A 13,103-nucleotide genomic window follows, 5' to 3' on the forward strand; every position below is an offset into this window, starting at 1 on the left:
GCTCCTGACCTTCTTTATACTTCTCCATCAACACTCTCAAGGCAAATATGGCATTTCTAGTGCGGTAAGTGATCAAACACTATAACTATAAAATGAATACTGTAGTATTAATAGTAATCATTCCGTCTAGTGAAGACAAATATTATTTTTGACTTTTAATGTGTGTCTTTAATATTTGTCTGGCTTTACTGCCGTTTCTGCTTTGTTTGTATTGTAGAATACTGACACCTGCTGGCCAGATGAGGGAAATATTTTTATGTCCCGCCCAAAAACCTAATTAATGCTTTCAATTGGTTTAAATTTTACAAAGCCCCCATTTAATTGGGTGATATGCTTTATATTGGCCAATCACCGCTGTTGTTTACAACCAGCCTCAAAAGGTCAGAGTTGAAAAATGGGAAGCAATGCAGCTTTAGCTGTCACAGCAGCTAACATGGTGGAAGTTGTAAACTCCAGGAAGGAACAGCTTAATTAAACATTCACTCTAGAAAATGAACCACACAGACGCATAACCGCCCGTCCTGCCCGACTCTGCGATGCTGTGTGCGGGTGTTAAAGCCGTGAGGTCGTCGGCGTCATTACGAAAGGTTGGTGGCTAAGCTAACGGTTCGTTTAACAGCTGATGATGTCCGTTGTGTTTTTAACACTGGAGTAACTTTACACGGTCACTCGTTTGGGTTGGGAAAGCCCCGGTGTCCCTCCCAGGAGAGCTGAAGGACGTTACTTGAGAAAGGGAGCTCTCCTTAGACTGCCGAACCGAGATAAGCGACACAAACTGGAGGGAGGCTGGAGAGAGGAATTCAGAGAGGCTGGAGGGATTTACAGACCAGGATCAAACCTTTGAACCCTGTAAAGAGCAGATAGGAAATGGAGAGCCTTGAGAATTCAGTCTACTATTATTATTATCATCATCCTTATTATTATTATTATTATATTATTATTATTGCATTATTATTGAGACCATACTAGGATCAAGAAGTTACAGCCCCGGGAACAAATGTTTGGTCCTGCTTGCATCGTCAGGCTTTTTTCCCTTTCTTCAGTAATTATACTCATATATGAAAGTGTACTTACTGTACATGTACACAGAATAGCTTGATTTTAACTTACTGAATCCACCACCATGCACAGTTTCACTAAAATCTTTACAGTGTCTTATAGAAAATGGACGATGGGGCTTTTATAACCCTATTTCTAATTTAAGTATCTTTACATACACACACCTGAAATATGAAGAGATTATTAATACTTAATATTTATAGTATTATTATTATCATTAGTATTTAAGAGACTAAAATGTAAAGACAGATTGATGTGTGCTCACCATGTTTCACATGATTTTCACTGGTCCTCTCACTGTCCTCAGCAGTTATGGACGAGTCATCTTCACAGCGGGATTGTTCACCACCTCCCTGCAGGACCAGATTCGCCTGCTGCTCCTCCTGTTCTGACGGACTGTTCTGAGCCCGCCGACACAGAGCAAAAGCGTGACTCCATCTCCACTTGGACCCCCGCCCAGGGTCCCCCGCCGCCTCCTACGCACTGCTGCATGAGTGGCTGTCATAACTGCGTGTGGATCGAACACGCAGAGCAGCTGCTGGAGTACTACAACGATGGAAGCGAGCGGGCGCTCGCTGCTATTGAGGAGAACGTCCTCGATGAGAACCTTAAAACTTACCTGAAGATGGAGATCAGACTCTTAAAAAAGACGTGACCGTCGCAGCCAGTGGCATTGACCGCAGTGCTGCCAGAAACCCTTCACAGGCTGAGGTTTTACAGCACACAGTGTACCTCCACATTTTCACCCCTCCTTCATCCTGTGGGGCCCACAGTATATGTCTCATTTTAGAAAGCTGGCAGACGTTAACAGATAAGACTTTGGGTCTTTGGTGGTCATTGTTATGTTGCACTAATATTTGCTTCTAAAAAGCAAGGGGGGAAGAGTCGCCATCTGGCAGGTTGCTGGAAATCATAAATATTCAGAATAAAAATACTCTTTGATTTTTACTGGAATCTGTTCAGACCTGCTTTGGCCTTTATTTCATTTAGACAGTGCAGATCTGTCAGGATGTCAAGAAATCTCAACCATGAAAGAAAAAACACAAACACTTACATTTGCAGAAGCTTATTAGGATTATCAAACTACTTCATTTGAAAATGAAAGCAACTCATTGTAAAAGAGTTGAGTCAGGAAGTCTTTCTCCAAACTTCGAGTGTTTTTAAGTTATCTAAGGTTACAGCTTCCTCTGAGGCTCCACAGTGTGCAGAGAACAGATGCCAGTCGGACCCTTTTAGATCTTGACATGTTTGTTTTTTTCTTAAGGAAGTAGTTCATGAAAGTCACAGTGTGAAATGTTCTTTTTCTGTTAGAACCTTGTTTGTTGGTCCAGTTCAGATGTTACTGATGGGGGCGTTCTGTTGCAAAACTACAGAATCATGAACCTGGACTACAAACAGGTCCTCTTAGATTTCTTTGCTGGTCGTGCAGGCTGACCAAAGACAATCCAGTGAAAATAGCACTTTATTACCAAATATTTGTAATAGGAAATGTTATTCTCTCTGCTGTCTACTCATACTCAGCGCAAGATTTTCTTATGTGGGTCATATGAGTTGTTGGAAGGTATTATTTCTTTTAATAAAGTGTGTCTTCTGTTAAAGGAGGTGATGAAGTATTAAAGCACATTTCCTTAGTATTTGGAGAATTCAGTGAGGTCTGATTATTGAGGTCTCACTCAGATAAAAAGCTGCCACAACTTTAGTTTCCAACAGTTAAAGTTGTGCACAGACTGCAGTCCAGCCAGTGGTCTGCTTATAAAGCATAACATTGCATCATAACACAGTCCAACGATTCTCTACATGAAAGACCATCATTACTGTGAATAAACATAAAACAAACTAGTCCAGTGAAGAAATAAATAGCTCGAGCTTTCAGGGTCTGGAACTGCAGCTTTTTGAAGGTGTGATGAGTTTTTGTCCCTTTCTAGTGGATGTTTGCAAGTAATAGTTATAATGTGCACAGCATCATGAGCTGACAAGAGGAGCAATGCTTTAAACTTGAGGGATGTCTGAATTGTTGTCACGTGCTGTTTGGCGTTTGATTGGTTTGCATTGTGTCTTTGCAGCATTTGCACATTTGAAGCATCCGAACAACACTTTGCCTCTCTGTATTTGACTTTATTTAAATCATATTAGAAATTAGTTTTAATCCAATGCTTGTTAAATAAATATTTTTTATTTACTGTCAGATTCAGAGTGCTTTATTTTTATGCCGAGAATTGGTGCACACAAGCACACGTGCAAGTTCAAGCCTGAAAAACTTTAATAGCCTCTGTAGCCACTAGGAGGAGCTACATATGCATAAAACTGTCTGCTGTACTGCAAAAATGATATGTATGACGACCTAACTTGTTTATTTCATCATCATATATTTTTATCCAACCAGCTCCAAGTGTTGTTTATATTCTGATGTGATTATAGTCCGAATATTTAATAAACACAAAATCTTTGTGGCTTCAGGAAATTAAACTTTGTTCTTAATTGATATTTACAGTAAGTATGTAAAACACTGCATTGTTCTCATGATGTTAATGAGATTTAGATCCCTTCTTAGGTAATAATGACTGGTTGTGTCAGAGAAGAAGCCGATCACGTTCGGTCCTGCCACCTTGATGACGTCTTTAGTTAGCCTTCTCCCAGTCCCTCTGGACCAGTATCTGAGGTGACCCTGATCTGACTGAGTCAGCATTAGTCCAGTAATAGTGATGCACTATAAGTCCTGATTACTCAAGGTTCAGTGCTGCAGCCAGCCATACAGCGTGCAGAGTTATGCTTTGATCTAGGTTATGCAGCGGATTAAGAATGAGACGTTTCACTGATCATATGTAGAGCAATGACTCTGACGTGATGGAAAACGTTCAAGACAGATTATTGGCTGATGCCAAGGCTGCAACATGCCACTTTGCATCATCGCAGTGGGGAACGTTCTGTGAACAGTAAGCTGCGAGAAGTCACGAGTTAGCGCTAAACAGTTTTCTTGTTTCAGTTTCTTTCAAACTGGCATAAAATTGGACCTTTCTGTAGTTTAATAAACGCAGACTGCCTGTAGCTCAAGAACTCATCGAGAATGATTTACGCACCAAACGTAGTCAGATTCACGGGTGTGGGTGGAAAACATTCTAGTTAAACTTGTCAGTCATAAAACTGATAACTTGAAAGAATTAAATGTTAACTGCAGATGACTTCAAATCAATGTTCCCTCTAAGCTGCGCGCGCGCGCAATTGCGCATTGCTGGCACGGTCTCTGCGCACAGAAAATCTGCGCTGCGCACAAAAAAGTCTAACCTGAATTGAAATTAAAATTAAAACTTTAACAATTCTGTTTTGCAGTGTTAGTCAGTAAGTGACTGGCTGCTCCCGTATGGGATTAGAACGATGCCACCTTATCCCATAGTCCAGCCAATGATGCGATTCACATTCATATATAATCAACGTGGTTGCCAGGCTATGACAGCGTCCTTATGTGCCGACATCGGTGTTTTAGCGAGCAAAGCGGCTGATGTGGAGTGAAGCCATGTTAATGACAACGTGTACAACCACTGGAGATGTGAGCAGGACAGACGGAACAACTGACGGGAAAAGTGTGGACTTTATACCAGTTTTTAAATTGTGTTGATCGGCCACGTAAAACCAGAGTTATGATAAAAATATCTGCAATGTTTGGTTTTCTTCCTGAATACTGTTGTTGTTTATATTTACTGTGCGAAGAAACGGTAAAAACGGCGATTAATAAGGAAAACCTCTCCGCCTGTGAGCAAACCCCCCCAGCCTGCTTTTCTATTGGTGGAAAAATGTACCATGTCGACCAATCAAAAATTGATATGGCAACATGGCATTTAGTTGTTTAGGTAGGGGGAAGTTTTAGGAGTGACGGACATGTGAGAGATTCGCAACGTTTAGCGCAAATAGTGTGTAGTTAGTGTGTAGTGTAGTTAATAGTTTTGTTGTGTGTGTCAGAACAATGAGGCGACTGCTGAGTGTTACAGGTGTTACAGCAGTGACACATCTGCTGCTGTCAGGCCTGCAGGTATCAGGCTGCTGTTCTCCTTCATCTCATAGTGGACAGAAATTATTTTTTGGAGCGGCACAAATAATTTGTGTGGCATCAAATTTGATGCTGAACAGCTGATTGTTCTGTAAATAGTTTGAAATGTTTATTTAAAAAACACCTTGGCTTTGCAAAACTCAGTTACTTTTTTGAAGAAGTAACTATATAATTAATTGCCCAACATTGGTCATTATATACTGTATTTTCCAGACAGAGAGTTACAGACTCTTGTATTATAATACTCTCTCCCAGACCACAGACTGTCTGTGGTCTGGGAGAGAGTATTATAATACAAGTCAGAGCTTTATAAAGAAAGAAAGAAAGAAAGAAAGAAAGTTGTGTTTTCAAAATTGGAGTTGAAGTTATTTTTCCTTCCAATAGTGTTAACATGCTACACAGGTCATGAACAAGGTTTTTAAAATTTTTCATTGTAAGTGGGCTAAAGCAGTTAATTAAAAGTCGTCTAACATAAATGTAAATGCTGTAATGTAACTTGGATGGATTGGATGCTGGCGTGACCACAGTGCACACGTCTGCTGTTGCTCACAGTGGTCCAAGGGACGCTCAGGGAGTTTGTGTGTTCGCTCAGACACATGAAAAATTAGAGGGAACATTGTTTTAAATGTATAAAACTGTGTCGTCTACAAAGAAAAGAAAGAAATGTGCCAAGAACAGGGCCCCGCCGAACTCCATCAACAATCACTTTTCTTAAAGGATCCTAAAATCAAGCTAATATTGAAACAAAGAGGAAGGATTATCTGAGTCATTGTGATTCTTTTTTCATTAATTTTTACATTTAGATTTGTTTTTTCTTTAAAGCCACAAAAAGATATGAATCAAGGAGTTTGAGACCAGAACAGGGTCTAGAGAACGTGGCCAGTACTTCTTCCACATTAGTGTCTTCAAATCTAGAGTTGAAGTAAAATCCTTCTCCTCACATGCAACATCTGATCCCATCACATGTTAAAAATCGTATAGCCCTTTTATCCCAACAGAGCACTTCCCTCTCAGAGTGCAGGATTACTTGTGGCTCCAGGTGTTTTTAAAAGTAGAACAGGAGGCAGAGCTTTCAGCTTTCAGGCTCCACTTCTTTGGAACCAGCTCCCAGTTTGGGTTCAGTCAGACACCCTCTTTACTTTTAAGATTAGGGTTTAAACTTTCCTTTTTGATAAAACTTCTAGGGCTGGACCATTTGACCCTGAACCATCCTTTAGCTTAGGCTGCTGAGGGATTTCCCATGATGTACTTCTGAATCTGTTTCTTCTCAATTTGCCTCTTTTCACTCCAGATATACATGTATATACCCTGACTCCACGTATTAACATTTGTCTTCTCTCTCTTGTAGTTTGTTATTTGTCCTGTTTACTTGCTCTCATTTTTTCTTTTGTCTTTTTCTTATTGTTTATTAAATTTTCACTTAAACTTACATGCAATGTTTTGCAGGTTTTGTTTAAAGCTGAAGGTCAAATGAGTGAAGAATTTCTCTAACAGTGCTTTGTGATGGATGGTTCCAGTTCAATTATTTAAAAGAAAACCGAGCTGCTGTTTGGGATGTCTCCACATGTTCAGTGTGTCTCTAGCATGTAGATAGGAGCTGCTGATGTTGGCTTAGTCCCCTGTTTAATGGAGAGTACTCCCACTGCAGGGTGTTACAGTGATACACACAGACAATGTAAAATATTTCTGTGGGTTGGAGGATTGGAGGGTTTCACCTTAAGCAGATGGAGAGATTGCATAACAAAGATGGAGTGGGACTGTGGGGCTTTCAGGAAGCTTCCAGCTTCATCTATAATCTGTTTGAACATATTGTAAGCTGTGTGATCTCATCCTGCATCCTACTGACTCAAATCACTAATTTAATCAGCATTAGGATTTCTAAAGACATTTCTGGAAAACTTCATTACAAATACTATAAAATACATAAAGATAATGTTTATATGGCAAACTGCATTTATCACAGAGCATCTTTCTTCCATAATCTATCATTTCCAAAGTGATTCTGGAAGAAATCCTCAGATCCTACTGATGCTTAGAGCGCAGCATCAACCATTTATTTACAGATGAAATGTGTTTAATTAGCTCATTAAACAAAACTGTGAGGCTGTTAGACAAACGCTGCTCTAAAAATAACTTCAACTAAGAAACTATGCAAATAATACATTTAAGTTGAAACTAGTTTTTAAAAATCCTAGTATTAATTTACAAGAAAAGAAAATTAAGTAATTTACTCTAATGATACAAATGCCTTTATCATTTTAAGCCATTTAGTGAGGTGCAAGCAAAAATCCTGCATCGGGACTGCAACAATTTTCCTAATTTGATCAATTTGCTGATATTCTGTCCTATTAACTGCTATTTTTCTCCAGCTATATAAGGGACACTTTTCTTATTTAACCTAATCCAAAATCCCAAACAGCATCCATCGTTGCACACTGTTTGGCTCTGGTGGAAAAGGGAAAGCAGCTGGTTTTCACTCATTACTTGATCAGGTTTAAGCAACGAAAGTTTAGGAGGTGCAGGAGGAGACTGTGGCCTGGGTTTAAATCATGGACGTAGCCACAGTAACGTGACCCATCGCCAGCTTTAATAGCATCACAGGGTTTTGGGAACCAGGTGTTACTATAGAGGGACATGCTAAGTTGTCAGCTACATTTGCCTGCTGTCTTAAAATATACAGGTGCAGTGCACTGTTCCTAAGTAACAGGCTAATAAAATACTAGAAAATCACTGACCAAAACTGAAGGACGAACTTCAAAACATATTATTTATTAGATAATGACCACAGAAATGCTCAGAAAGAGAAAGGCCATAGCTGACTGCTACCACCGAATGTGTTAATCAACGTGGCCTCATGTATGAGTTTAAGGCTTAACAAAATCAATCAGGTGAGTTACAAAAAGAGAGAAACTATTCATAGAGGCCAAAGCTTTGTAGCAGGCTGTAAACATGTTTACTTCTGCTTTAAATTTGCAAATGGAAACTAAAGGAACTACATTTCTGTATTATCTTCATTTTTCTAACATGATCCTTAAAGGAAAGCATTAAAACGCTAACAGCGATGTTTTTTACAACAGGCAGTCTTATGCATGTCTTTCTGAAAGCATCAGTATTTATGTCCCGGGGGTGGCACAGGGCTGATTTACACATATTGTGAAAAAGAACTTGGCGAGTGTAGATCAGAGGTCATCAATAATTTTAGTTCGTTTATGTTGTGTACAAGAATATCAGCTTTAGAAACCGCAGCTGCAGATAAATATAGTGCATTGAAAAAGTGCAAAATATCAATAAAATCAATAAAAAACAGATCATTTTTCCCAGTATGTTATCTTTTTTAAAATATTTCTGTAGTGTAGTTTCTGTAAAATACTCAAATTCAATGTATGGTTACAAAATATGAGAAAACATCTGTAAGACAATAATAATATCAACAATTGTATAATTTCACAGTGAAATTTCTCACTGAAATGTTGGAAGTTGACTGTAAATGTACACAGTTATGCTCCACCACTGTTCACAATGTGCACGTTTGCACCTATGTACACATTACAGTTTAACCTAAACCTCAAACATGTGAACTGTTGACAGTCAAGAAGGGAGGCGGTGCCTCTGTAATCTGTGTCGGCTATAAGAGGGACCACAAACCCCGACTGGCCCTCACAGCAAGCCTAGCATAGAAGTCCACTCATCTGCTAAACGGATCGGCGCTGCGCTCACACCCACTCGTCTGGCTGTTCTTCACCCAAGCAGCCGGTGAGTAGACCATCATCACCGATCAGTGCTGATATTCAGACACCGTCGGTGGGAAACTTTGTTGCTCTTCTGCAGCTCTGTGTGTCTCAGTGAAGAACATGGGTGTTAACATTTTTTCCTTTATTAGGAGAAAATAATCCAGATAAAAGAGTTTAGAGCTCCAGAAATCGTCCCGCTTGGATATAAAAAGTAAACAGCGATTTATGGTGTCGTTTGTAATGTGATTAAACATGACAGAGTAAATTAGTGCAGATGTTTCTGACCTCTGTTAATCAACAATTCTGCAATCTATAGACCGACGCTGTTTAACACTCAGTTATCAGTTATTTTTATAGTGTATCTAAAAACTGCCTACAGTGCAAACTTACTCCAAACCTGGATATAACAACTTGTTGTTTCATGTACAAGTTCTTGCTTCATTTATTTATCTGACAGATACATTTATCAGCAACCTGGACAGAAAAAATATTTTAAAATGATCTCACAACAAGCACGTTCACTTCGGTTTGGCCTGTTTAAAGCTGTCAAAAAAGTTTCATTTTAAAACTGTGGCTCAAACAAAAGCAGATCTCTGAGTGTGTATATGTGAGTATATTTAACCCACACATACTCTTTTCTTTGCTTTCTTTCTTTAATTTACTTTCTATATCTTAATTTTTTTTTTTAATTGTCTAAAAATATTTACTTTTTTTTTGGTTTAGTTTTTCTTAGTTTGTTTTGCCAGTTTTATTGTTTAAATACACAGGGTGTTTCTCCGGGCAAAATTCAGAATAGAAATTACAGTTGAAACACAAACATTTCCATTAAAGCCTCCTCAGACAGGCTGTGATGGCAACTTTGACCAAACTGGCAAAAACTAAAACTCAGGACGTTTGTTTGTTTGTTTGTTTTTGTTTTAGTTAGCATCGTGCGTTAGCTGTAATAACCTTGGTATAACCACATTAATGGTTAAGACCTGTTCAGGCTTGTCTGTGTCATTGGGACATGGTGAGCGGATTTAATGGTTTAGACCTTCAGTGCACAGCTCAGCGTTTCTGCAGTGGTGTCCTTGCTTTAACAAGATTACAAGTTCACAATCAGCTCAAAACAGAGAAGGAGAGCGCACTTATTAACTTGAGCCAGGGATTATGGGTAATTGGGTCATCCCAGCAGGACAAGCTGCAATGTGGTCCACCACATTCAGGTGCTGGGAAAAATGAGAGTGTAAGTCCTGGCAGGTGCTCATCAGATCAGTAATAGGATTATAGATGGTAATGTCAAACAGAGGTGACAGGAGCCGCCTGCTATCTGAGACAGGGTTAGAGAGTTTCAGATCATTCGCTGCTTGACACTAAAAGGATTTGCAGATAATAACCTAGTGAGAGTTTCTCTTTATTTCTGTGCTTTTAATTGCTTTTTTCCCTTTGTTTCCAAAAATAAAGACTTCACCACCAAGACTTCAGAGAGGTGTCTAACGCTAACAGCCTGCACGCACATCCTCATACATAACTGCTCAAAATGAATCTTGAGCCACCCAAAGCTGAGATCAAGTCGGCCACCCGTGTCAGCGGAGGCCCCGCCACCCCACGCAAGGGACCCCCCAAGTTCAAGCAGAGGCAGACTCGTCAGTTCAAGAGCAAGCCTCCAAAGAAGGGAATCCAGGGGTATGCTGTGAATACTTTTCTTCTTCGGGGTCTTGTTAAAAACCAAATAAATCAAATTAAGTGATTTGTAATTATTGCAATGTTCTTCTTTGCAGATTTGGAGATGATATCCCTGGGATGGAGGGCTTAGGCACAGGTAAGTGTATGCTACGGCTGAAACCATTGGCTTCAGTGCTCTGCAGGGACCTAAACAAGTTCACATCTGTGCTGTCTTTTTGCAGACATCACTGTCATTTGCCCATGGGAGGCCTTCAATCACCTGGAGCTGCATGAGCTGGCCCAGTATGGTATCATCTGAGCCTTCCCACATCTCCCTGCAATCCCCTGAGGATTACAGACCACCTTCATGCACTTCAAACCATCTGCCTCAGGATCCATCTCCTATCTTTATGTGGAACTACTGAACCATTATGAACTGTAACCAACACAAAAAAATGGAAAAAGAGAAAAAAAGCCACACAAAAAAAACTCTTTCTCTTTTCTAACTCTGGATTCTTTCTGTGATTCTGCAGCTCACACACATCTGCTTATGTTTAGGATCTGTTCGTTTTAAATTCTCACCACTTCTCGCAGTAGACCTGCACCGTCGCCCGGCCGCTCTCCTCCTATCTTTCACTATCTCTGTCTCTCTCCTTCCTTTTTCTTCTTTCCTGTTGTCCTCGCGGACAAAAAACAAAACGAAACTTATGCAAGCAAGGCAGCCTCAATTTGAGTTTAAGTGACAGACCCGTGAAGTGGGTGGGTTCCCATTTCATGTGCTTCGGCGCCTCTCTCGCCATCTCAGAGGCTTTTTCCATCGATGCCGAACCTATAAAATTCTAAACCTGAATTCTGTAGAGAGCAGACACCAGTTGCTATTGCTGAGCGTAACATTTCGATGGGATAAGCGTTAATCAGATATCCCTCTTTTCCCTCTGTTTTGACCTTTAACTGCACCCATCTTCACCAGGATTGCACAAATCTTCACCCTCATGGTATCTGGAAGTCTTCTGTTAGTTGATGCATGTGAAGAACAACCTCTCACCTTATTTTCACAACACAAACTAAGAAATAAACCACTTTAGTCTCACCTTAGCAGATTTTAAATGTTGAGGAAACCAGTTTCTTCCCTTCGACTACCAGGAGTGTGCGTGTCTCCATCATTTTTCACACTTTTGTTCTGTTAACATTATCCCTATTTGTATATCTCCCATATACATCAGTGTATATGAATCTATGTATTGCATATTTAATACTTGTTTATTTCTAACACTTGCACACAACACTACTGTGCCCTGTGTGTGTGTTTGTGTATTTGTGTTTTTAAGCTCATTATTTTTAGTCTCATGTAGAGTAGGTTGTACATTTCTCCTCACTGTCCATTATTCGGTCTTATGTTTATTTTATTTCAACTCTACAGTCCTCTCTATCACTGTCATCTTTTTGGCCCATACCCCAAACTTGTGTCTTTCAAAACATTAATCTAATCAGGACAATGCTGACAAGCTTTGATGTAAAGCTGGTGGATGCACTGTAGTAGTGAAAAAGATGGTGGAGGGATGAGTGGGATGGATGTTTCAGTACAGATCTGAAGAGATGGGTAGTGGAGCGTTGTCCTCTCTACAGGACGAGGGATAAAAATAAAGCATAAAAAGAGGAAAATAAAAAACAGTGTGTTATTTTTTCTATTCAGATTCTTTTGTGGTTACACTACACTAAAGCACATTTAAGTATTACTGTATTACCTGTATTCACATGTATCAATTTATATTTATGGTAGTGCAGATACAAGTAATAATTCTGCACATGCAGGACTGAGATGTGGACTTGAAAATATTTGAATCGACTGCTATAAATTTACTGGTAACAGGACTAAATGCACATTAAATCACAAAAAGCCATCCTGAGAATCCGAAATCCACATGAATATGAAGTCCAGAGGAGCAGAAAGACAAAAACAGACCCTTTTTATATAAAGCCCGGCATACAGATAAAATGCTGTGAAGCGACACTATTTACACAGAGTGGACACGGGTGAAAAGATGAGGATTGTGCTGGCAGTTACAAACAAAGAAGTGGAGAGAGGGGAAGAGAAAACTAACAGATCTGAGGTTACTGACAGGAAACTCTGGGAAAACATTAACATGATGCTAACATAAAAGGAAGAATGTCAATAAAAACAGTGACCCAGTTAACAAGAAGCCAGAACCCCAACATCCACTTTATATTTTACTTTATTGGTCAGCCTATTATTGTTATTATGTAGTGAATATACTTTACGTTTTAGAGGTTATTAGTGTATTTATTGGAAGAAAATGACGGCTAATGTAATTTCAATTGATATTTTTGTAATGTCGGCTATTTTTGGTTCACTTGGATATAGTAAAACATTAAAAGTACTTGGGAGTATTCAAGTACACTTAAAGTGTCTTGTAGTATACTCGATTATCCTTCTTGTGCTTTAATACAGCACTGGATAACTAATTCTTTGGTGACACTGTGAGTAAAAAGAATAATTAGTTTGTACAGTGGTCCCTCGTTTATCGCGGGAGTTGCGTTCTAAAAATAACCTGCGATAGGTGAAAACCATAAAGTAGTCAGCTTTATTTTTGAGACCATTCAGCATT

General features: G+C 39.4%; 2 protein-coding genes across 3 annotated transcripts; both read left to right on the top strand.

Moving 5' to 3' along the window:
• Positions 1–374: 374 nt before the first annotated feature.
• oxld1 (oxidoreductase-like domain containing 1) lies at positions 375–3,239 on the top strand. 2 transcript variants are annotated; one of them, XM_085285424.1, is made up of 2 exons: positions 375–587; positions 1,367–3,239. In XM_085285424.1, exons 1-2 carry the CDS (start codon positions 537–539, stop codon positions 1,712–1,714), a joined length of 399 nt encoding a protein of 132 aa, XP_085141550.1. In that variant the 5' UTR covers positions 375–536; the 3' UTR covers positions 1,715–3,239. The 2 variants fall into 2 exon arrangements, with proteins under 2 accessions (XP_085141550.1, XP_085141551.1); XM_085285425.1 differs by having other exon boundaries at positions 1,370–3,239.
• A 5,456-nt stretch (positions 3,240–8,695) lies between these two features.
• Positions 8,696–12,145, top strand: pde6gb (phosphodiesterase 6G, cGMP-specific, rod, gamma, paralog b). The gene is made up of 4 exons (XM_085285481.1): positions 8,696–8,854; positions 10,276–10,497; positions 10,593–10,633; positions 10,719–12,145. The coding sequence occupies exons 2-4, from the start codon at positions 10,352–10,354 to the stop codon at positions 10,793–10,795; spliced, it is 264 nt and encodes an 87-aa protein (XP_085141607.1). The 5' UTR covers positions 8,696–8,854; positions 10,276–10,351; the 3' UTR covers positions 10,796–12,145.
• The last annotated feature ends 958 nt before the right edge of the window (positions 12,146–13,103 follow it).

The sequence above is a fragment of the Mchenga conophoros genome, linkage group LG8, assembly GCF_057382185.1.
Source record: "Mchenga conophoros isolate Kocher_MC1m ecotype Shallow Benthic linkage group LG8, M_conophoros_male_GT1.1, whole genome shotgun sequence".
Classification (NCBI taxonomy): domain Eukaryota; kingdom Metazoa; phylum Chordata; class Actinopteri; order Cichliformes; family Cichlidae; genus Mchenga; species Mchenga conophoros.